At 40.3% G+C, this 25,663-nt stretch overlaps 1 protein-coding gene across 10 annotated transcripts in view; it reads right to left on the bottom strand.

Annotated features, from left to right (window-relative positions):
• TBC1D1 (TBC1 domain family member 1) overlaps nucleotides 1-25,663 on the bottom strand; it is a 226,723-nt gene that overhangs the window by 95,656 nt on the left and 105,404 nt on the right. For all 10 annotated transcript variants that reach the window (XM_027544253.1, XM_027544254.1, XM_027544246.1 and 7 more), the window contains 7 exons: nucleotides 17,220-17,675; nucleotides 15,219-15,308; nucleotides 13,422-13,526; nucleotides 12,781-12,913; nucleotides 8,336-8,427; nucleotides 2,570-2,680; nucleotides 36-164 (listed from right to left, as the gene is read on the bottom strand). In XM_027544253.1, the coding sequence (XP_027400054.1) occupies nucleotides 36-164; nucleotides 2,570-2,680; nucleotides 8,336-8,427; nucleotides 12,781-12,913; nucleotides 13,422-13,526; nucleotides 15,219-15,308; nucleotides 17,220-17,675 (1,116 nt within the window). The remainder of the gene's footprint in view (nucleotides 1-35; nucleotides 165-2,569; nucleotides 2,681-8,335; nucleotides 8,428-12,780; nucleotides 12,914-13,421; nucleotides 13,527-15,218; nucleotides 15,309-17,219; nucleotides 17,676-25,663) is intronic.

The following is a 25,663-nucleotide window of genomic DNA, read 5'->3' as shown; positions in this document are numbered from 1 at the left end:
ATTTAACTGAAATTAGGAGGAATTATGTCACTTACCCGAGACAAAATACTTTCTAAAGATTCTGTTAAAGACCTCTTCGCTTTGTTTTTCAGCATATCTAGCCTAAATCGAGTGGCACTTGATGGTAATTCGCTTCCAATATTCTCTGCTGCAATCTGTGACGTCTAAAAAGTGAAACAATTGAAAGTTAAGCCACTTAGGTCTTCCTTCCCTCCTCCTTTCCTTCCTTTTTAAAGGACTGAAAAATTTCTAGGATGCATCTTTTTGATCCTAGGTCATATTCTTTCTGTGACTTCATCTGCTCCTTGGTGACATGACTGCAAGTCTGGGAAATAACTTTGCCTCAAAGAGTTGCACTACCCACTCCAAACAAAACAGGGAAAAGCACTTAGAAACCAATCAGTTCACAAAGAGTTTAGAGCTCAGGCTCTGCAGATGGATCAGAGACATGTCATTCACTAGCTATGGGATTGTGCAAGTTACTTTCTCTGAGCCACAATTTCCTCTTCTGTAAATTGAAACCAACCTCAAGATCTAATCATAGGACTTTGTTATGAGATTAAAACAGGTAAAGCATGTAAAACAATGGGCACAGCTTCCAGTACAAAGGGGACTATGATTAGCTTTTCAGATTAAAGTAACAGCTTACTTTTGGGGGTGATTCAGAGGGTGAGACAAAAAAAATCTAATCAACTGAAGAATCCATCCTGCCTACAATAATCTCTTCATCCCCCCCAACAGGGTTCTTTTTCCTCTCTCCTATGGTTTCCATCATCTCATCATTCACTGTCCTCTGCAACCCAGTCTCTCCCTTAACTGACCATAACATGAAATGACAACATAAAAGTCTGTCAATCACAAAATCAAATTTAGTCTTACTTATTAGAGCTATGCTTACCAAACAAACAAACAAAATAAATAAATAAAATTCTCTAGATTAAACTGTTTCTTCTATGGATTCTTACCTGAATGCTTCCTGCTAGATGATGATTTTGTTAGAAAAACACACAACCGCATCCTCTATTACTCTAAACACCAACTATCCTTTGTTGTTATATATTTCAAGCATACAGAAAAGTGTGCAGATTAATACCTTAAAAGCCTTCATACCACCCCTAGCTTTGGCTAAGTTAACATTTTGCAGGTGTTGAGAAGAACAATAACGAGCACAGGCTCTGGCATTCACTCAAAAAATTATATATCCTGGGTGAGTGTGTTATTAGTCACAGTTTGGTCCTGTGCAATCATTTACCAAGAATTAGAACCCATCCAGGCTCAAGTCAGTCTCTAGAGCTAAGAGAATTACCCACAAAGAACCCACAGGGGCTTGCATTTGACTCAACACCAGTTTACTCCTAAGAAGTTGAAGACTTGCTTTCAACCAAAGTTTTCACAAAGGAGAAGCAGTTTGAATAATTTTGGTACATAAAGAAAATACTGGCTAAAAGACTGGCAGCATGTAGAAGATCCTTCAGAGACAGAAGAAAAACTACACTGTGGTTTTCTTTTTATAAACCAAGCCATAAAAATCTCTGTATACTTAATTAAATGCTTCTTCTAGTCTCCTCTATGGTCTAAAAAGGTTCTTTTCTATGTCTATCACCATAATTCAAATGTAATCTGAAAATACAATCTTTGGAAAATAGTTCACATTTAGAAAATAACACAGTCCTTGTTTATTTTAAACTAAGCATCTAGAAGTTTCTCCTTTGAAGCTGATGCTGGTTTTTGGATAAGCTTCTTCTTTGGGGCTCCAGAGTGACTTGTACTGCAGTCCCCATACTGCCCATGCCAAGACTGAGGGGTGAACTCTAAGCAAGAACATTTGGAGCCAAGGTTTAAATTCTGAAGCTAGGATGAAGTTCTCAGCTCAGAACCCACCATCCAGGGGTGTCACAGAGTATCCACCAGCAGCCTTGTTCACAATAACCAGCACCTAAAGTTAACTTTGGCATCCATCAAAAGGAGAATGGAGAAACAAACTGCGCTGCTGATGCAATGGAATAAAAAGGAACATACTACTGATTTATGCAACAACAAGGATGAATATAAAAAATATCCTTTTTTTCCCCAACTCCACACCCCCAGTATGCTAAGTAAAACAGAAGCTCTGTATCTGAACAGCATATAAACCAGGCTAATACTGTATGCGATTTATCAGTAGTGCTATCTTACATCCACACTGCATTTTTAGTAGAAAGAATTTCCAGGCACTGTATGTAATTGTGAAAGAAGCTGTACAATGTCACCCTCATTTTATCAGGGAGAAAGGTGAGATGACAGGCCTGGATCCTTGCAGCTCAAGGAGCTCATTCAGGTTGCAGCATTCACTCAATGCCCTACTCTAGTCCCGTGTCAGAAGACCACTCTGCCGCCACCACGATGACACAGACAGAAACTCACCTCACCTTTTACAAGCACTGTCTAGGCATTTCCAAATTTTCCCTACATGTGTAACAAGTGAAAATAAATTGCAGAGAGGAAAAGAGGTTTCAAAGCTTCAGAAAATCCCCAAGACTGTTCTACAGAGTGTCCTGGTGAAATCAGACAAAGAGAAAAAATGCCATACCTGTTTTATCTCCCCAATATGGATGTGAACTTTTTGCTTCTCTTCATATAAACATCTCAGGAAAGAAATAATCAATTCATTCTCTCGTTGCTCATTTCTTGGTCTCAATTTCTTAAGGTTAAAAAAAATAGAATATTTTACATTAATTTTTAATTGTCACCAAGACTGCTAAACCATTCATTTGAAAATGCTAGCTTCCACCATCGACCAGTGCTTTTACCCAATCATCTCACTAGGGGGCACCAATGATCCTAAAAGTGAAGATAATTTTTAAAAAGAAACAATGAAGCCAGTGGGCCAGATTTGGCTTCTGACCTCTGATGTCCTTCTACCTAAAACAAACATTTCACATCAGATAGAGGCATAGTTAAAATATTTAATAAATACTCTTAAAAACATCAGAAAAGGACAAGAGCCATGATGCCTGCACATTTATAAACTCTTATGCTTAGGGAAGTAGAAAGGAAAATAGCAACTGATGCAGGGTCATGGCTCCTTTCACATATCAAACATGTTCATCAGGAAGCATTTTCTGGGAGCCCCAAAAGGCATACACTTGCACACAAAATTTCATGGCACAGACTCAACTTTTTTTTTCTCGTATTTTAAAAATTCTTTGCACTCCTTTTATTTTTCGGGCAAGGTAGTGGCAAAACACACTGACCTAGAAATCAGGTCATGTAGGTTCAAGGTGCTGCCCGGAAAAGGGATCAAAGGAAACTCATTTAAGCTCAGCCTCTCTGTCTGTTCAAATGAAGATTATGCATGCAATACACTCCAAGGTCTCCTCCAGCTCCCAGACTCTTTGGACTTGAAACACCAGAGTTCGTGTTTAGAAGACCATCTAATTTAATGTATTCAATTATTTTCCCTGAATATGAAGCATACAAAACTGAATTACTCCGGAGATACACAAAGCCTGCAGTTTATAAACTTTTATATATATATAATGACAGTTTTCCACTGCCCTGCCTCTTCTCTCTCCCTACCCCAACCCTCTAGCTTGCCCTTTAAAACCAAGTCTGGGTGTATAATAAGCAGATCAACTACACAAGCATCTGAGGCTGAATCAAGGCTGTTCTGAGCAGCCCAGCTAACTAAGGAACAAGTTTACCTGTGTCATAGACTCGAAAGAGAGCAGAGGTAACACCTAACCCAGACCTTCTAACATTCCCTCCCTTAAATGCAAAGATCATTTTAAATAAGCTGTTCCTGCCACTCAAGGAAATGGTAGTAAATGATCAGAAGAATTAACCCTGAAGTAAACTACAGACTTCAGTTACCATGTCAATACTGGCTCAATTGTCATAAAGGTACCACTCTAAGACAAGTCATTAATAGGAAAAACTGGCTTGAGGAGGGGGAAGGGGCATGAGAAGTTTTATGGGAACTCTCTGTATTTCCACCCACTTTTTCTGTAAAACTACTCTAAAAAATAAGTCTATTTAAAAAAAAAAAACTGCAAGAAAGAGAAGCAGACGGGAATTACGAAGCCTCTGAGCAGCTACTCGAGAGCTGACCCATTCTTTCTTTTCCTAATCTTCAGTGAAACTTTTGGGCACTCTCACAAGAAAATCTGTATTTTCCTTGGAGAAAATTCTTCACAATTAATTATTTCCAATATCAAAATAGCCGAAGAATGCAGCAGTAAGAGAGGAGCATTATTAGTACACCCTCTTTTCCTCAATATATACATGAAAGAAACTACTGGAATGGACAGAAAATGAGACTAAATTGAGCACAGTGTACTCCCACAGCTGCTGGTCTATGCAAGACACAGGCCAGCGAGACACCGCACCACGGAGCTCATGAAACACCACGGGGGAAAGACACTAAGGCTGAGAAGATCGTGTCTGTGGTGTCACACAAGGTCAAGAAATAAACGCTTCCTTACAATAACTGAAACGTGACTACGGGCTACCCTTCCATTGAGTGAAGTCCCTTGAATGCCTCCCAGGGAACTTCACCATTCTCCAAAGGGGAAAATCATTATGTCCTGTAGGTGACTTAATCTCATAAACATTCATGAGTCCGAGAGACAGGTCTAAGGAAACTAATGGGGAATCAAGTTGGATAATATCGCTTTGCAGTCAAAATTAACTTGCTTATTCAAAGTTAACCTATGGTCAGGTCAAGAATCAGGATGCCGGTTACCTGGGGCAGGACCAAGGTGGGGCTCTGAGGCTGGAAATGCTCTATTTCCTAACCTGTGTGTTGCTGCAAGGTGTATTCATCTTATAAAAATTCACTGAAATACAGTCAAAATTTTATAATAAAGTTGTTAAATATATTTACTATATATAATAACTATAAACCTTTAAAACTGATATACTATATATTATATATTATGTATAATATGTAATTATATAGCATATATAATTATATATTGTATGTAATAACTATAAACCTTTAAAAACTGAGGTATAATTATATACAACATATAATTATATATAATATATATTACTTATATATATATGCATTATGTATGTAATATCTATAAACCTTTAAAAACTGTGAATCACTACATTGTACACCTGAAACTCAAGTACTATTATACATCAACTATACCTCAAAGAAAATTTATTTCATTGACCTACACACCACTGATTTGTATGCTTTTCTATCATTAGTTAATTTTTTAAGAAAGAACAATACAAAACAATTGCCTGTTAAAAGTAACAAAGCCAATTTTGTTATATGTTTTTAACCTCCTTTCTATGAGGCGTGGGGCTATAAACCAGTTATAAAAGCAATATGAGAGTCAGTTTCCAACACTGTCTACGAATACCAGCATGCTGAGAAGGTCTATGGTCTTCTGAGGAGTCTACTTAAAATGCTTAGTTGGACAACAACATCTTTTTAAAAAATTATAATGAAATCTTATACAAATAATTTTAAAACTGTGGAAAAATCCACCTAAGTCCCTATATATTCTGTTCAAGAGGGGGAAAAAAGCTCCTCTAGCTATTAATCTTTAACTTGTAAAGTCATGTCATGTTATTTAATTCATTATCAGCATTTATTGAGTATACATCTATTTGGTTTACCTACTCAGTTGAGTATTAAGTCATTCCTTGAAATACACTCAATCAGATGAAGAGAATTTGACATCTGAGACATTTTCTTTACTAGCCCTATTCAGCTTGAAAGCAACTTCTCCCCAGGACAACCGATGTGGACTCAGCACAGCCGGCCAGCACAAGGACAGAGCCAGATCCTGCCAGCAGGGAGGCTTCTCACATGTCCACTTAGACGTGTTTGGAAACTGTACATTTCAAAAAGGTCATAAATAAAAAAAAGTGGCTCTGCAGTGTCATGAGTTCTCTTAGAGAAGGGTTAGCACATCCACATGCCCATCTGGCACCAAGGCCTCCTCTCAGAGCTCAGAGTCAAAGCCAGCTTGTTGGCAGCAGTGATAAACCTCAGCATCATTTGCATAGTAATTAATTTATTTTCCTTTATGGTTCCACTTGGGTTGCACTTTTATTTCCCCATGAAACATTTACTTACAAAAACAATGAATATGTAAGCTTTGTGCTTAGTTGCTCAGTCGTGTCCAACTCTTTGCGACCCTGTGGACTATAGCCCACCAGGCTCCTCCCCGCCCATAGAGATTCTCCAAGCAAGAACACTGGAGTGGGTTGCCATGACTTCCTCCACGGGATCTTCTCAATCCAGGGATTGAATCCAGGTCTCCCACACTGCAGGCAGATTCTTTACCATCTGAGCCACCGGGGAAGCCCAGTGTATGCTTTAAGTACAATTATTTCAATAGTAATTACATTTGTTTTATAAAGACTTGCCCTTGGAGAATTCCTCAGAAACAACTTTTCTCCAGAAAAAACTGAAAGGAAAAATATTAACCATTCTATTTATAAGAGGTCTCATGACACTGCAAAGCCACTTTTTCCTTATGATCCATTCAAAATGCATGATTTTCAAATGCATTAGCAGGCACTACTACCTAAAAAGAAACTAGTGACTTGGTTTATATAATATTTTATATAAAACAAAAACAGTCATTGAGGAAATAACAAGACTATCAATAAGCCATCAGAAGACGAGATCCATGTGAAGTGTATATTATTCAAAGAAGAGTTACACCTACAAGGGTGAAGGACAAACTACAAGCTGGTTATGCAAAGCCAATGAACAATATGACTTCTTTTTGGTCTTTAATCAAAAATTACAGAACCTGCTACAACAACACATAGGGATCCCAGTATATTAACTGAATGAATTTTTTGAAGCAAACTTCTGTCCCTAATTTTCTCTAAAGTCTCTTTGTTATAATATATTGGAGTGTCTCTAACTCACATGCATCAAAGAGAACCTCAGAACCACATCTATCAGGAACCTGTCACTGCTGCAGAACAATAGCTGGGGTGTTACCTTCCCTGATTCACCACACTGTTTGGGGGAAAGTTACACAGTGCTGTCTAAATGAAAAAGAAAGCAAAGTCACATTAGGGAAGGAATGAATCCTCTATGCTTGCTAAAGAGACTTGATGGCACTACAACAAAGTAAGCCAGCAAAAAGGCCCCAGCTCCCATCACAAATGCATTATCAATCAGAAGCAAATTGTCCATCTATTTAAGAATTCTAAGTACCAATCACATTAAGTCTGTCTGAGAATACTGTGTACTTAGAACTCTAAAGATTCTTTAAGAAAATTAAGTAGTGCCTCGATTCAGAAGAACACAAGAAAATTTAAGAACAACTGATAATTGTGAAAATAACATTCTAAGCTATTTATAAAATTCAAACTCTTTCTAATTTTACTGCAGAAGACCAAGGAAAGGAGAACTGAGAACATGTGATTAAAAAGAAAAAGACAATTCTTTAATTTCTCACTCTTAACAGAAAACAGATCATGGGTCCTGTCTGTAGCCTTTTCCCCAGTGAGGAGGAAGAAAAAACTGACAACCTAGACTTAACGGCCTTCTTGCTTTGTTTGAAGACCCCTCTATGTGCAAAGCCCCTGCCACTCTCCTCACAAGACACTTAGGCTTTGTTCTGCTGTGATCGCCTCCCGAGAAAAAGTGCCAGGAAACCACAGAAAACGTCCCTTTGCAAAAGCAGACATGACATTTTTGATGAGCTCATCAAAGATTCATAATGAACGGACTACAGGCAGACCAGCACACAGAGCGTGGTCTCCCTGAGATACATGCATCTAAATGCAAGGATGAGAGCGAGTTTCCAGGGTTAAAGCAGGAAACCAATGAGCTTGGGTTTTGTCCTATATTTTGTTTTTATGTTTAGATTTGATATACTATATAGTGTAGGCAACATTTAAATGTATTTTCAAAACTGAAAAAAAAAAGAGCGAGGAGGGAAACTTATGTTCAAGTTCATGTACAAAATGTTATATCCTTAAGATTCCCACACTGAGGTCTGAAATCCTGAGTGGAACGGAGCTGGCATAAGTCTCTGGGGAAAGCAGTGCTCAGGGACCAAAGTCCAGGGTCCTCTGTATCCCAGGCTGAGGCTCATTCTACTTTATAATTTCCTTCCTCTCATTCCTTAAGAGAGCACTCCCCTGGGTTAGTAGTTTTCACACAAAAGCCAAGTTCTCACAGGAGTCTGCAATACTGACCTTGCCCTTGTCCCGAGACTGTTAATGCTCAAACCAAGAGGAACTCAGGCCCACTTCCTCAGGGCTCCAACAGGTCTGCTTTGCTATTTTTTATGATAACATTCCACAGAGAAGATGCCTTTTTCCGCCCCACCCCCTTTCTGGAAATTAAAAACCAGTACTGTACCTGAACCTCCTCAAAAATAGTTGCTTGCTCCTGATTAGTTAATGTTGTCAGGTGCTTCTGGAGTTCTAGTTTGGTTTTGGAAGAATTCATTCCTATTAAGAAAAAAGAGAGACCTGAGAACACACTCCGTAACAGTCAGGAGGTAGAGTTAACACCTTCCATTCCCACTCCCTCTCTTACATGCCTTCCCTCCCTCTCTAGGCATCGGAGGTCTTATGGAAATTCTAATCAATAACAATGTCAGTGATGAGGACACTGACAACAAGTAACAGTTTTTGACTGAGCCCTCATGTGCTAGACGCCCACTTAAATGTCAGGTGTGTATCATTTCATTTTATACTAGAACCACCTGACGAAGAGGGCTTGGTTAGCCCCATTTTACAGTTTAAGAAAACTGAGACCCAGAGAGCTCACAAGACTCCCGAAGTCCAACACACTGGACTCTACCTCAGCCTCGTGTGGCTCCAAATCATTTTTCTTTCTACCACTACTCCATGTTAAAATATCGCACACAACTGGAACACTGTCCTCAGAAAATGATAAAACCTCATGAGTGTTTATATGTAAACTAGACAATCTCCCCTGGAGAAGGAAATGGCAACCCACTCCTCTCCTCAAGCAGGGAACTTGGTGGGCTACAGCCTATGGGGTTGCAAAGAGTCAGATACGACTGAGCGACTTCACTTTCACTTCACTGTCCCTATCCACTCGCCAGCCCATTTCCTCCTGAGGGTGAGCCGCTGGGCCAGGCTCTAGGCCAGATTTATCCTCATAATGAGGATGGCCAGACGCGCATCTCAGAAATCAAGAACAGGGACTTGGAAATCAGGCTTCTGTTTTACAGATGAGTTTGCCGAGGTCCAGAGAAGCCAGGCAACTGACAGGTCAGGAGGCCAATTAGCAGCCAAGCCTGTCTGTCCCAGAGCCAGCACTCCCTGCTTTCCCTGCCACAGAAGGCAGGGGCCCCACCCTTCTCAGCAAGCAGTGGCGAGGCCACTGCCCCAGCTCAAACCACTGCAGCTTCTAGAAGTCCTTCCAGAGGTACTCCCCCACCACCTTTTTTTTGGCCAAGAAAACCCTAAACGGCCACCATAAAAATAAAAGCCAGTATTTTTTTTAATGACTGCTGTGCCACTTTATGGAACACTGCACAATCTCATCTAACCCTCAGCATAATCCTGAAAGTGGGCACTATATACAGTAATCCCAAGGTCCATAGGTGAAGAAACTGAGGCACAATCAAGTCAAATACTTTGTCCAGTGTCATCATCTACGTAAGGGACAGAGTGAGTATCTGACCCACATTGATCTGCCTCCAGAGACCACTCCAGAACACTCCACTGCCTCCCTTAATCCACACACAGTCAAGTCACCTGACCCCGGTGACTTCAATACCAAAGTGAACTGCTCAGTGAAATAAGTCAGGCAGAAAAAGACAAGTACGGCAGATTTTCACTTATATGTGGAATCTAAAACACAAATATAACAAGACACAAATAGACTCACAAAGAACAAGCTAGTGGCCGTAGGGCAGAAGGGAAGGGCAAAATAAGTGAAGGGGACTAAGATGTACCAGCGGATTAAACTACCCGTTATAATATAAATAAGTCACAGGGATGTGATGTATGGCAAACGGAATGCAGTCAATAATGTTATGATGACACTGTGTGGTACAGAAGATACAAAAATACTGAATCACCACGTTGCACACAGACACTAATAATATTGGAAGTCAACTATTCTTCAATTTAAAAGAGAGAAGTGATTAAAGGTGCAGAAAGGACAGCTCGATTTGTCAGAGCACAGTTTATTCAGCTACTCCTCTGGCAAGCTGTCAGGTCACACCAGCCAGGGAAACAGCGATGCCTTCACTGCACTAACTCCTTACAGGCTGAATCGAAACACTGTTTACAGTTATGAGCAAAATTAGCACTCAGAAGTCATTAAATAAAAATCCTCCCTGCATCTGGATGTCAATGATACCGTCCAAGCATCCTCTCGCGGACACATCTGTACTGTTTGATGAAACATTCACATACGGAGAAAAACCTCAAGAAGAGTTAGGCTCATTACACATACTTCTAACAACCTCAGGTGAAATCATACAATACAGTCCACTCTTCATATTCAGCAGGTATGCAGAGATCCGTAGACAGGTCTATCCTCGCCTTCAGGAGCTCTCAATTCATTAAGTCCTTTCTGCCCCATCTCAAATCAAAGCTGATCCTCCAGCCTCCACGCCTACTCTCCACTGTGCACCCTCCGTGGGGCTTCTCAACACTTTCAGCCGCTCCTGGGGGTTTCTGCAGCAAGAAGGCAGCATTCCCCACGTGATGCCAAAGGTTTTACAGGAGAGAAGGGCAGCAAGTCAGTCTGCCTTCATGCTGGCCGCCAGAAAAGGCTCTTATTAAAGGGAGCACTGATGAATAGTTTTGCTTTGCCGAAGGCAAATTTACTTGGAGAGCAAAAGGAAACCTCAGTTCAACTTTTTCTTTTTAGTGAAAGTGTAATTTATGCCAGAATTCCCAAAATGTTCCTCTAAACTTTAAAATAAGCAAAATGCTATATAAATACTAGCAGTTGTAGAGAGTCCAAACACAGAATCTGTACAGCTGCCCCTCTTATGTGTTTTAAGTGTCCAATGGCACCCACAAGTACAGTCTATTTATTCTACTTTATGGATTCCAGAGCATATTAACTACATCAGTTGATTAAGGAAACAGTCTTTAAGTCTTTCTTTTTGTGGCCATGTCATTCATTGTTCCTCTCCACTGTTTATGATGTTCTTGGCCAGATCATAACTTCCTATTAGAACCACTGTTATGGGTACATACAATGAGCTTTAATAAACGATTTCATTCTCCTTGGGGATTCCCTGGTAGCTCAGATGGTAAAGAATCTGCCTGCAATGCGGGAGAACTGGGTTGGATCCCTGGGTAGGGATGCAATCTAGCAAAATATAAGAACCTGAAACTAACTATCCATAAAATAATCAGCATCTCCCTTACTAAGGACGGCTGTAATAATGTGCCATCGATGCTTTAGAAGTGCTTCCCATCATGTAGGCAAAACGTACCCTCCCCAGTCTTCTAATTGTGCTAGTTAATGGATGTTTTTACATTAGCATAGCTTTCTGCTTTGCTTGGATCTTATCCAGTAAAAAGATGAATTAAATAATCACTCTGAAACTACAGCAGCAAAATCCCTACCATAATTAAACTTTTCAGGTATAGCTCTCTGAAAGCTAAGCCAGACCAAAGAAAGATTTGTCAAGTGGAACTCTGGAACCCTTCCAGCTCCTGCAGGTCAGAATCTGCTTTATCTTCAAGGCCGAAGTCACTGCAGGCTTCTTAACAAGCTCATAGGGGACACTGCCGTCATCGTTTACCTTATCTCACAACCACTAAGGAAAGAACTAGTGATGCCCTCAGATGGGATCTCTTGTTAAAGCACAACTTTCCTTGTTCCCAGATATATTTTGTATCATGTCAGCAAAGAGGAACAACTAGGAAAACATGATTGACAATGTTAATCATTTTGATCCATTTTAAACAGCACTGGAATGCCAGCAAGTGAACCTTGAAGACCTTAAGATCACGTCAATTTGTCTTTAAAAAGGGAAATCAGATACCACTTCACATCCATCAGGATGGTTATCATCCCCAAGCCCCAGAAAGTCGGTTTGCTTATCCCTCAAATGTGCAGTAATCCCTTTTCCTTCCACAAAGTGGTGAGGATTAAATGGATGATAATACATGTTAAAGAAAACAGTACAGTGCCAGGCATATCTTAAGCATGGAAATCATAACATTTATTGCAGTTTCTCCCCAAGCCAAATTCCTAGAAAAACTTGGAGCAATACTTCCTGTGCTCTTTCTCACTGGCTCCTCAACTGCAACCTGCCCTCTGGCCATTCCTCACCATTAAAACTGCTCTGGAAGAAGCTATCATTGACCTTGTAACGGACTCTTTGCGTGTCCAACTCTGCAACCCCACAGAATGCAGCTGACCAGGCTCCTCTGTCCATGGGATTTCCCAGGCAAGAATACTAGAGCAGGTTCCCATTTCCTTCTCCAGGGGATCTTTCCTACCCAGGGATCAAACCTGGGTTTCCTGCATTGCAGGAGAGCTGCAGTGAGCCACCAGGGAAGCCATGCAATCGGCTCACTCAGTGGTAATTCTTACCTCTCATCTTACTAGATCCCTCCTTGGCAGCCAACTGAACACTCACCCCACCATGATTAACAGCGCAACTCGTCTTGTGCCCTCTGTTCCCCTAACTCTTCCACCCTCCTCCGGGCCCCTCGAGGGGAGATGGTAGCACCTGATATACAGAGGACATCCATCCATGACCCCTGTAACTAACATTGGCCTCCGTGGGACACAACCTTCCAACGAATTTGCCCAGGACCCTGAACTGCCCACCCCACCCCGCCCCGGCTCACCCTCGATCCGCTCGCAGAGCTTGTGCAGGCCCTGCAGGGGGCAGCCCTCACACAGCTGGGCTGGCGCCTTGGCTGTCTGCTGCACAGCAGCCACCGTGAAGGCCTGCTTCAAGGTCATCATGATCTCATCCACCTGATCAGAGACGACAGAGAGCAGAAAGTCCATTTAAAATGATCTGGCAGAGATTTCAGGACTCTGTGGAAAGACCCAGTACTTAAGATTCTTCTGGACTGTTAGTCACAGGTTAATGGATAATAATCATTAAGAACCACTAGGATTATACATAGTCTAGAAACACTACAAATGCTCAAGGCTTTTCAAGGAGATAAGGTAAAAACTAGATGCAAATTAAATACTGAACGAAAACCAACTCTTCTGATCAAAAGTCCAAAATGACTTTTGAAAGATGCTAAAGCAGAGGGTGAAAGTGAGCAGGCCTTTAAGCATGATGAACATTGAAAATGTGCACCCAAGTAAGTCTCAAGTGTATATTAACTGGTTATTAAATAGTCACAAAAGTATAATGAAAACCAAGTAATTTGTCAGTGAAGCCACATAGTTTTGCTATGTAAAGAAATCAGTGAGGCTGACATCCCCTGTAGACGAGATTTCAAGGTAAGAAGAGCCCCTTCTCACTTACCAGAGCTTCATTTGTGCACTGAAACACGTAACAGACGAAATGAAAGCCTCCACCTCCGGAAGACTCACGGCAGATGAACCCAAAGTGGTCCACATGTCTAATACCCTGTGGAAGGCAGGGAAAGAGCAAGAATGGTAAGCTGTACCCAGAGGAGGCACCACTGCCACACGCGCAGCTGAAGACTCACACAGCACGGTTTTAAAGGACACTGTGAAATTACTGTTTTCCAGATGTTTTAAATATCTAAAAACATCTTTCAAATATGAAGTTCTACTAAAATGTTACTACTCTGACTATTCCTACAAGCAGGATCTGAAAACCAGAGCTTTTATCCTCATTTTAGTAGTGAGAGGAAGTGGAGAAAAGCTGACACAGAAAAATGAGAACTTTTCTTGAGTATTAAGGAAAAAGTAAATGAGAGATTAACAAAGAAACACAACTGTACACATACACAAGCAAACACACGTAGACACAAAAATTAAAGGAAAGGATTTAAAATATTTGTACTCCTAAAATAACAAACAAGTAAATCCTGAAGTAAACTGGTAGGAGGAATGAGTCAAAAGTTATACACATAACGAACAGAGGTACTTTCAAACATAAGATATTAAGGCCAAAGCTGTATCAGTTTCCTAAGAGCTCTTTTTAATAAATATTAATATGTATACTTGTTTTGAAAGTATCAGCTAAGAACCACCTTAATACAGATAAGATAGCACCTCCTAAAAGCACCAGCATGCAGAGTGTTGACAGCTTGAAGGGCAGGTGATCATGTAAACTTGTAAACATCCTTTAGGAATTAACAAAATTACCATATGAAAAAGCAAATATTTAATATTACCATTTCAAGAGAAATACAAGCAAATCAAGATAAAATGTCTATGGAGAATCTCACTTTCAGGTCAAATATTTCCCAATAAACGAGCAATCACTGACACATCCTGGCACTGCCATCAATGTTCTCCAACAGCAAGTTAAGCATGTGCAAGAGGTTACTCCAAAGGAGAATATGATTTGGAAAAAACATTTTATTTGTAAATGGTTCTCTAGTCGATCTTATGCATGAACGTCATTTTCACCTTTGGGGGGAAAATTCCCTATTGAATCATTACATAGATCACATTATAAATCAACAATGAGAGTTTCATTATATCTTACTAATTTTGAGAAAATGAAAATGAGAAAATGATTTCAGACTTTTTAAAACTACCCAAATAGTAACACATTTTTGCTAGGAAGATTCTGAGTAAAAAGTTGTCATAGCTCATTATAACTGACAGATTCCCCAAATCTCTCTATGAAACACACCCAGGAGATTTTCAGGAAAGAACTCAAGTAGACACTGTACTCTAAGGAAAAATCCTCAAAGGTAGTCATTATTTATTATATTTTAAGGAAGAAGAAATAATGATCCTGGTATCTCAAAAGTCATGAATTTTTAGAAAGTAAAAATAAGTATTTAAAAAAATACATTAGTGTGTATGAATGTATATATAAATATGCATACAGACGCACATACACCTGGAAACCATGACTGTGGACCATTACTACCAATGACTGGGAAAAAAGGAAAAGGATACCTTCTTTCTCCAGTTAAGTTATGGTCACTAAAAGCAAAAATTTTAATTTCAAAATTATATTTTGCCTTAATATACAAAAGGAAATGCAAGATCACAAACCCAGCACTTAGAAAGCATACATCTTGTAACCTTAGCTACTTCGGTTGAATGACAGACAGTAAAATAATTCATTAAAAAAATGCAACTGCAGTTGAGCTGATAACCCACGTCCATTTACCTGAGAGCAAAAGGATATCTCCTTAAAATTTTTCTGCAACGCTATTTTTTTGGTGTCAGGACTGATGAGGTAAACTTCAGATTGACCAATCTTAAAGACAAAGAAAGAAAGAAACTAGCTTTGCATGAACACTGAATTCAGATTTATTACACACACTTTCTCATTTCATGACCTAGGGAAATAAAGAATCAATGGCTCAAGCTCCTACTGAGCAGGGACCATATCATGTAGAAGACCACTTCCAGGTCACACTCTATTCTACAGGCTTCGGGTAGGAGACAACCATCAGTGTGTTCACCTTCATCAGGCAGCAGTCTTGAGGTGAGAGGACCAAATATCTCAAAGTTAGTCACGAAGCCTCAGGTTCCCACAGCTCCCCTTTGTAAGAAAGAGAGGTTTCTGCATAAGTGAATCTCCAAGGATAGAGGAGCTTCTCTTTTAAAATTTCCAGGACACTTTCTAATGATCAGAAAAGTCTTCTTAAATTATTGTTTAAAATCTACCAATTGTTGAGTACATACTGTGTTAGGTACTCACTCCTGCTTACCTGACTTCCTAAAAAAGCTAACAGTGCGAGCACAAACTAACATTGTCTTACAGACGAGGGTCAGCCTAACAGATCTCCATTAGAGCAGAGGACTGTGTCGCAATAACCATAGTTAACTGTGCAGCTTCCCTCCCTCCCCTGCTGCTCCCTGAACCCAGGATGATCCTCTAGCTGGCCACAATGACACTTCTGCTCAGTGACTATCACTGCCTTCAGAAAGCCCTGATTCCCCAGAAGCCCTCACAGCATCCTTTGCAGCATTTATCACAATTTTAGTGAGACAATTACTCATACAATCAGTTGTCAGTCTCTCACTGGAATCTAAATTTCACGTGGGCAGAGATCATGCCTGTCCTGTTCATTGTTGTATTTCTAGCATGTTGCAAGTGACCCTGTGGATAGCATTTACACAATAAGTACTTGAAAATAAATGCACTAAGCAGCTTTCCCAATGATAACAAGAGGTTTTGGTGGTTTTTTTTTTTTTTTTTTAAATACAGATCACACATTACAACACCAGTCTGACTGCCAACGTAGCACTCTTTTCAGTATATTAGGTCAACCATGAAAAGAGGAAGAAATCGGCCCTCTGACACTCCATCTTGATTTCAAACCTGTATATCTACACAGCCAGCTTCCTCATCACTTGGCCCTGAGTTAGGCACGGAAATGTTACCTTGCTCTCTCCCTAAACTCTCAGTCAGCCTTAGGCCAAAGAAGAGACAGAGGAGGCTGAGAACAATCTGTTTCCCATATTGCAGAGGCCAGCTCACTAGGGAGCCAGCTGAGTCCCATCAGCTCAGACCCAGAGGACTCCCAGGACAGCAACCTTTCCAGAACAGCTGGGATCAGCCTGGAACCCAGGAGCCTCAACAGCCAGGGACAGCCTCCTGTCCATGCCTTTTCTGGCATTTGGCTCACTGTCAGTTTATCAAATTATTTCTAGAAAAGAGTAAGCAACTGGCTAAACTAATACTGTAGTTTGGGTATCAATTTCAAATATCATGTTATCCCCAATTACCCAGGTAACAAAGTGTAAGTAGTTTTACAAATTAATAAAAATAATAAAGAAGGGGTATTTTCCAAAAAATTTTGCTGAAATATATTACTTGAAATAAGTTAAAAAAAAAAAAAAAAAAAAAACCTTCTGGAGCCTCTTTTACACACATTAATTGATCCACATTGAAAAGATGTCTTCACCACCACATGGGAGGCAGATAAAAATCATACAGGATGTAAGATAGATTCTGTTTGTTACCCCCTGATGATTCCCAAGGCTAATAGGGACTAAATAAGGATTCTATCCTGACAAAAGAATTATTCAGAATAAAAATATACGGATTCACACATAAATCCAAAAGCAATTCACAGATAATCTTTGTTCGACTAAGCAGATTTTCTTTTGAACACAAAGGCCAGATTGGGGATGTGCAGGAGGCTTGATAATATTTTACCGTGAAGAGCATAGTTCGATTTTCCTCAATATCTGTCGGCTGCACAATATTGTGTCCACTAATCAGGTGGTTCTCGATGTCGCTCTCCTCAAAAGAGCTGAAGAAACTACTACTCCGCAGGCCTGCATCCTGAAACTCCTTTCGGAAGGCCAAGGAGCGCAGCCCGGGCTGCGAGAAGGACTTGCGCATCGGCCGCGGGCCCCGCTCCCCATCCCCCGGTGGCTGCAGTGCAGACCGGGACTGATCCGAGGAGAAGCCACCGCTCACGTGACTGAAGCCTTCGATGCACTCATCGATCAGGGCGGGTGGAGCCTTCCTGTGCGCCACGGCCACGCGGCCGCAGAACAGCACCTCGAACTTCTTGGCGAATGTGTCATCGAACTCCGAAGGGCAGCGGAGCTCCTCCTGGCGGGCGATCTTCCCAGCCTGCCGGATGGAACTGATGATCTCAGGCACCTGCCGGGAAAGGAAGGAATGTCATTTGGAACCTGCTGTGGTTGGGCTTCCCTGGTAGCTTAGCTGGAAAAGAATCCGCCTGTAATGCAGGAGACCCGGTTCCATCCCTGGGTTGGAAAGATCCCCTGGAGAAGGGAATGGCTACCCACTCCAGTATTCTTGCCTGGAGAATCCCTTGGACAGAGGAGCCTGGCAGGCTACACACATACGTGGGGTAGCAAAGAGTCGGACAGGACTGAGTGACTAAGCCCAGCACAGCACAGTGGTTGGGATGCACAGGGCCTGCGACCACAGGAGCCACGTCATGCTCCCCACATCCATGCACTGCATATTTCATCACACGGGGCCAAAGGAGAAACCCACAGAGGTCCGGACCAGGAGAGGGAAAGGCACAACCTTCACAGAGAAGAGAAGGAGAGCAGTATTTATTAAGCATCCCTTAACATGCCAGGGATATGCTAGGGGATTCATGTGCCTGCAAGCTTAAGTAATAAGTCCACAGACACAGCAAGTTAAATCCAGGCTGGTCCCCCCACTCCAGAGCCAAAGGTCTTCTCCGAGAAGCTGTCACTCTCCCTTCAAAAGGTCTGTCACCAAAACAGTATGCAGTTATTCTAGATTGCATGGCAGTACGTCTTGGCAGCACATCAAGTCTTCTAAATAAATGACAGGATGAGGATAACGAGACTGAAATTACCTTACACAACCTTTCTTCTAATCATAACATCATTATTTTCTCTAATGACAACTGACAGTTTATTCCTCAGTTTTATATTCCCTAATAGCTGAACAGTATTGACTACATAGCTCGGAGGTTTTAATCGAGGAATCAGCAACCCATGACAGTATCATTATCAAGGCAACACAGTGCGGCTTCTTCCCACTGAGCTTCTAAAGCCTTCGGCTCCTAATGCAGTCGTGGTCAAGAGAATGAACAAGAGCCTCATGTAGTATCGTCAGCCTGACTGCCATACCCTCTCATCATTAGCTTCCGACAAGATCCTTCAAAGAAGCCAGAAAGAGAGGAGTCTTCCACAGAATGAATAAGCACGTGTCTGATCATCTGGAAGACGTACAGCCACAGCACTAACACAAGACAGGCGTGAATGCATTTTCATAAGGAAGGGCCTAGCTTTTGATATGACCTATTAAATAACACCCAAAGCCATTTTTTCCTTTTCCCTTTCTAAGAAAATCCAATTGAACACCCAATACCCATAGACCCATTTCTTTTTAATAACATTACAGAAGGAAAAGAAAACCAAACCCTTTTCAATTTAGGTCAAAGATCAATACATACAGTAAAGGGAGGTGGTTTCAGTAGATCTGAAAAAACTTATATTCTGTGTTCACAACATAATCCCCAAAGACCCAACTCAAAAGACTTTTCTCTGTGATTTCATATCATGCACACCTTAAAGACAAGCTCTGCTGAAAAGATTAAGATATATCCTTTCAAGGTACTTTATCATACAAAAAGTCAAAACATCTTTAGACATATTTTATATTTTAAAAAATTAATTCCTGAAGCATAAGACCTAATGACACTGAGGAAGCCAGAATTTCAACGTCAAGCATCCACATGCACTGAGTATTGCACAGCTTGGGCTGTGGCTCATTCCTCTATGTACAAATAATTACACATCTTGCAAAGGACTAAAAGTTATTCATAAATATAAAAGACAGGACAGAAAGAAAGAAGTAGAAAGTCTAAATTTCATTCACACATTTGCCAAACAGTCACGACAGGACCTTGGCAAAAACAGCCTCAGTTTTTCTCTCTTGGTGGGGGCCGGGGGGGAATTCTTAAAAGATTTTTCAGGTAAAAGTTGTTTCTGTGAGCATAAAGAATAATGACTTTTACAAAAAAGAAAAACAGTTCATGCAAATAAAAGATGCTTTTCTAAGCAAATGGGTAAAATTTTTTATCAGGAGTCATGTGAATCCTCCTAATTACTAACCCCACTCTCTGAACAGGAAATTCAAAGCTTACTCAGTCTTTTGAGGCTTCTTAAAATACCGGACATTTCTGTATGCTGGGTCTTCCCACTGCATCGGAATGAGTAACGGTGTCTTTCATTACATATCAAAGGGGAGAGAAAATGTGTGAAGTCATATGAATTTATGGTGACTCGGTAATAAAGTACAAACACAAGCAAGACACAAATTAGAGAACTTGCTTTTTCCGTCTCTTCACAATGTCAGAAGAGGCTAAAGAGTACATGGGTCCTAGGCAGACAGAGTTGTGCTGTGGTCCTTTTCCCAGCCACCAATCTTTTTCCTATCCTTTAATCAGAATCTTCAAAAGATAATGCTTTAGTCAAAAACCAGTGCCTCCCTCTCCCTGAGCTGGTAAGCTGTGTGAATATGGGTATAAAGGAGATAACTGGGCTTAGAAAAATCTCAGGGATCCTGACAAGATACAGCGATTTCAAAATATTTGAAGGCATGTTACCAAACACAGTTTCAACAATAAATTGTAAACAGTTTAAAATCCAACATTTTAAAAACATTTCTGTAAGTCATTCAGGTATACTAAGAGACTAAATAAAAAATGAGCTCCACTTATGTCTGAAATGAAGTGAAGTGAAAGTCAGTCTCTAACTCTTTGGACCCCATGGACTATACAGTCCTTGGAATTCTCTAGGCCAGAATACTGGAGTGGGCAGCCTTTCCCTTCTCCAGGGGATCTTCCCACACCAGGTATCAAACCCAGGTGTCCTGCATTGCAGGCAGATTCTTTACCAGCTGAGCCACAAGGGAAGCCCCCATTTATGTCTAATTTTGCAAAACTTTGATAGTTTAGTTCTCTTTACCAGAACAGACCTGGGTACTGCTTTTTGAAAAATGAAGGCATATGACAAACCCACAGCTAATGTCATACACAACAGTGAAAAGCTCAAAGTATTCACTCTAAGATCAGGAACAAGATAAGGATACCCACTTTCACCACTTTCATTCAACATAGTTTTAGAAGTCCTAGCCAAAGCAAGCAAAGAAAAAGAAAATAAAAAGGAATCCAAACTGGAAAATAAGAAAACTGTCACTGTTTGCAGATGACATAATACCATACATAGAAAATCCTAAAGATGCTACTAGAAAACTACTAGAGCTCACTAATGCTCTAGTAGAAATCCATAAAGTTTCAGGTTACAAAGTTAATACACAGAAATCTGTTGCATCTCTATACACTAACAACAAAATATCAGAAAAAGAAACTAAGGAAACAATTCCATTTACCATTGAATCAAAAAAAAAATACAATACTGAAAAATAAACATACCTAAGGTGGCAAAAAACCTGTACTCCATAAACTTTAAGACACTGATGAAAGAAACTGAAGACAATGCAGACAGATGGAAAGATATACTGTTATTGGACTGGAAGAATCAATATACTTAAAATGATTATACTACCCAAGGCAATCTACAGATGCAATTCAATCCCTATCAAACTACTAATGATATTTTTCACAGAAGTAGAATAATTATATATATAATCATATTAATACATATACATATATATATATATAATGGAATACCACTCAGCCAGAAAAAAGAATTAAAGTTTACTATTTGCAGTAACATGGATGGACTTGGAGGGCATTATGCTAAGTGAAAGAAAACAGAGAAATCACCTATATGTGTGTGGTATCAATTTTATGTGAAGTTTAATAAAATGGGGATTCTCTGGTGGCTCAGTTGGTAAAGAATCCTGCAACGCAGGAGACTGGGTTCAATCCCTGGGTGGGGAAGATCCCCTGGAGGAGGGCATAGCAACCCACTCCAGTATTCTTGCCTGGAGAATCCCATGGACAGAGGAGTCTGGCAGGCTGTGTCCATGGGGTCGCAAGAGTCAGACACGACTGGGCACACACACACAGAATACAACAAACTAGTAAATATTAAAAAAAAAAAAAAACAAGTAGATACACAGATACAGAGAACAAACTAGCGGTTACCAGTGAGGAGTGGGGAAAGGAGTAATAAAGGTAGGAGAGAAAGGGCGTAAGATGGACTCAAGAATGTACTGTACTGTACAACACAGGGGATATAGCCAACATTTTGTAATAACTGTAAATGGAAAGTAGTCTTTTAAAATTGCATAATTTTTAAAAAAATGAAGGCCTCATGTCCACATATGATGAAATCCTGAATTCTCTATTCTTTATAATTCTGTCCTGGACTCACCTACGCTATTGTAACATAAGGGAAGTGAGTCATTTATTTCATTTTATTTCCAAATGTGATCCTAGGTATAACTGGATGCCAAGAGGCAGGGATTCAGAAGTGTGAGATGAACACAAGATAGCCCTGCCTGAGAAGGGAGTGGGGCCTGGAGGAAGGTTTGGTTAGAATCTTTACAGTAACTGAGATGGGGTCTGCTGGGAACCTGAACTAAGCAGCAAGCACTGCAAGAGAAAAAAAGGCTGCAGGAAAGATTCTGGAAGACAGACTCACAAGACCTGGTGACTACCTGGATGGGGGAGCTGGAGGCATGGGAGACTGCATGGGACTCACAGATGCTCTGGCTTAGGCTTCTTCATTAGGGAATACAGAAGCAGCAGGTCTGGGGAGAGATTACAGTGAGCTCCCCTCCTGTCCATGTTGAGTACGACCAGAAGGACTTGAAAGTAAAGACATGTGGTGGGCAGCTGAACAAGCCAGCCTGCAGTCCAAGACAGGAGATCTCGACTGGACATCAACAGCCCATGTATACAGATGGGAGGTGGCTGATGCCCTGACAACAGAAAAAGGGAAAGTAAAGGAAGTGAGCTAAGATGGTACGTTAGGATACACCAACATTTCAGGTATAAAGAAACTGAGGGATCACGGCAGAGAAGCAGGAGGATAGGCAAGCAGCAAGATGCCAGAGGTGGCGAGGGAAACAAGCCCTCCTTCTTGGGGTGTGGGGCGGGGGCGCTGAGTGAGAATAAACAGAGGACTGAGTCGGGTCTGCTGGAGTTGGCAGCTTGTGTAAAACATAAAGCAGGGATGCCCACAATGACCCTCCAAAACAAGCAAGCAACGGAAAAATGTCTCAAGGTGAAACTTCTAGTCTATGAGAACGTATACTTCAAGTTACAATATTTACTGCAAATACACAGACGCTTTAAGGGCAAATATGCTGAGGTCAGTAGTGTTTATTCCCACTGATATGATCTGGGTACTTTTAATAAAAATCTTTTTTTAGTCACAGCAATAATATCTACGTCATTTCTGACCGCAGATAAAGTAAATCAAAACTAATGGCAGCAAAAACAAGAATCTGAAAAGCATTTTGCTGAGATAAATTCATAAGGATTTCAGATTTGGTTTTCTTCTTTTAACAATGGGCATTGCAATAAAAATGTTAACTGAAATGAACTGCCAATAATGAAGAAACAAGTTCTGTTTTAAACGTATAAAAAATTTATTGAACTACTCTTCTGTCAACCTATTTGAGTTTATGCTAAAGGTCATTTTTACGTCTGCACTTCTTTCACAGCCCAAATAAGTTTCTTTTGAATTCACATACTAATAAATGCACAGTACAGTATGAAGTTTCTGTAGCAGGCTTGTGAATACTGTTTTATAACTAGTCAGAAAATGGTAATCTAAGAGAATTAAAATACTCATTTTTGCAAATAAAATCCTTATTTAAACCTTTGGGTCAAATTTCTTTTTAAAGATTTGAGGATTTTAAAGGATTATAAACACATTGCAAGTGTAATTTTATTCACAAGGACTTGGGAAAGAGCCCTTGAAACATTATTGAGGATGAAAAGCCATTTTACTGAACATTTACACTTGTGATTTTCTGCCAACTAGTAATAAATAAAATATTAAAAACCGTGTTTTGCCCATTGGATGAAATGTTCACTCACTACAAGGAGTTAAAATGAGCAGTTCGAATAGAAAACAATCATTTCAGATAATTATTTCCCAGAAGAAACAGACTTGTTTTGTTTTGTTTTCGTTGGTAATAAGTGGTCATTTGTATTTGTTGGTCACAAACAAGTAAATAGGGAAAGAAAATGAAATTAAACCATGTCTTCATGAACTCTGTCGTATCTGCCTTGAATTTCACAAAACACTTAAGAAAATATCTTCTTACTAGTGCTCGATACTTCGATTATTTAAAGAGAATAAGACTGCTGTCTGATATTCTCGACATGACACATGTGAGCATTCCTATCATTCAACAGTTTGACCTATCAAGACTAGATTCCAAATAAAGATGTGAATACACCGCATACAGTGAAGAAGATGAGCCTGCTCCTGACCTGAGCAGAGGGTCGAGTGCAGGGAGGAAGAGACTTGTCGGAATGTGTGGCTTTCAATGTGCACTGCAGAAGCCTGGTCCCTGGGAGAGGTCTGGCGCGGCTCTTCCCAGGGAACCGATGCCCCTGCTCCCGCTGTGAGCTTACAGTTAGCCAAAGGTCAGATGAATGCGCTACATCTTCCTGACAGAGAGATCAGATGTGCTGTGATCTGGCTGGGGAAGCACCTGGCATCTCAAAAACGCTGATGACCGCTGGCCCCTAACGCAGCCCTCACACCCTGGGTCAGGACTGCCTCATCTGTCTAGTCTCCGGTTAAAACAGAAGTAGTAGCATTCAGCCGCCCTGGTTCTAATATGACAAACTGGATAAACTCTCTTCTTCGTAGCTTTTAAACCTCGTGGAATGATCAGTGCAAACACAAAACCCAGCACCATACTATAAAATGAATCGTTTGAAAGGTTCCCTACAACTTTCTGGCTAAACCAGCACTTTTCTACAAACACTTAAAACAATGAGAATAAAATCCAACTTAGGAAGTGATTTAATAGCTGCAGGAGCTAACACAAGAAGGTGGGAGAAGATAGCACTGTAAGAGTATGAAACTGCTTTGTAACTTTTCTAAAACAGTTTTTTAAAGCTAAGACATTCTGAATGGTCAGCATAAACACTGACAGAAGTCACTAAAAGATCAACCTGGGAACTTAAGTCCTCAAAATCTAAACCTCTTCATTTAATGCACTGATTTGTAACTCAAATGCACACTAGAGAGGCAGATAAACCTTTAAAACGAGTGACTTTTATCTAGTTTTCATCAGTCTAGATGAAGCAGTCTGTGGAGGTGGGGCCCTGGCACCTGCAGTTTTCAGAAACATCTAAGAGCTCTCAGGAGCAGAATTCCTGATGTACCACCTGTCCTCTGTCATCCCGGAGGTAAGGAAGACGCTCCTCACCCTGCCCACTACATCATCACACCCAAAATCCATGGGATTCTTAAGAACCTAGGCAAACTGTGAACAGCAGTGAAGCAGCCCAACTCACAGATCCAGACCCTGCTTACAGCAGAGATGAACAAACTAGTGAAGTCAAAAACACAAAACTCACCCCACGGATATCTGGCAAGCTATGTATACCATTTAAGGGCAAATCTGACTTGCAAATAAATTCATTGTATTTCAGAAGTCTCAAACTATTAAATACAGGAGAGCAAGTGCCTTGTAAGAAACACTACTCTATATTTTTGACCAAATATTAGAAACATCAAAATAATGTCTCCAAGATTAAGAAACATTCACAAATATAATGAACCAGCAGTTTACCACAGCAATCATCCCGTATGAGTTCTGCATGTTACACAATCTTTGAAAAAGGACTCTCGGGTCCCTTTTCTACAAAACAGGGGAACTAAAACATGTAAATATGCTACAAGTAACTATTAAAAAAAAAAAGTGCTATTTCCTTCTCCAGGACACAAGTCAAAATCGGTTTCAATAAATGATGCCCTGAATGTAAATAAATGGAGTTAGAACAACACCCTAACACCATGCACAAAAAATAAACTCAAAATGGCTTAAAGACTTAAACATAAAACATGATACCATAAAACTCCTAGAAGACAGCATAAGCAAAACATTTTCTACGTAAATTGTATCAATGTTTTTATTAAGTCAGTCTCCCAAGGCAATAGGAATAAAACCAAAAACAAATGGAACCTAATCAAACTTAC

The sequence above is a fragment of the Bos indicus x Bos taurus genome, chromosome 6 (genome assembly GCF_003369695.1).
Source record: "Bos indicus x Bos taurus breed Angus x Brahman F1 hybrid chromosome 6, Bos_hybrid_MaternalHap_v2.0, whole genome shotgun sequence".
In the NCBI taxonomy this organism is placed as follows: Eukaryota; Metazoa; Chordata; class Mammalia; order Artiodactyla; family Bovidae; genus Bos; species Bos indicus x Bos taurus.
This window is presented reverse-complemented; position numbering and strand designations above follow the sequence as displayed.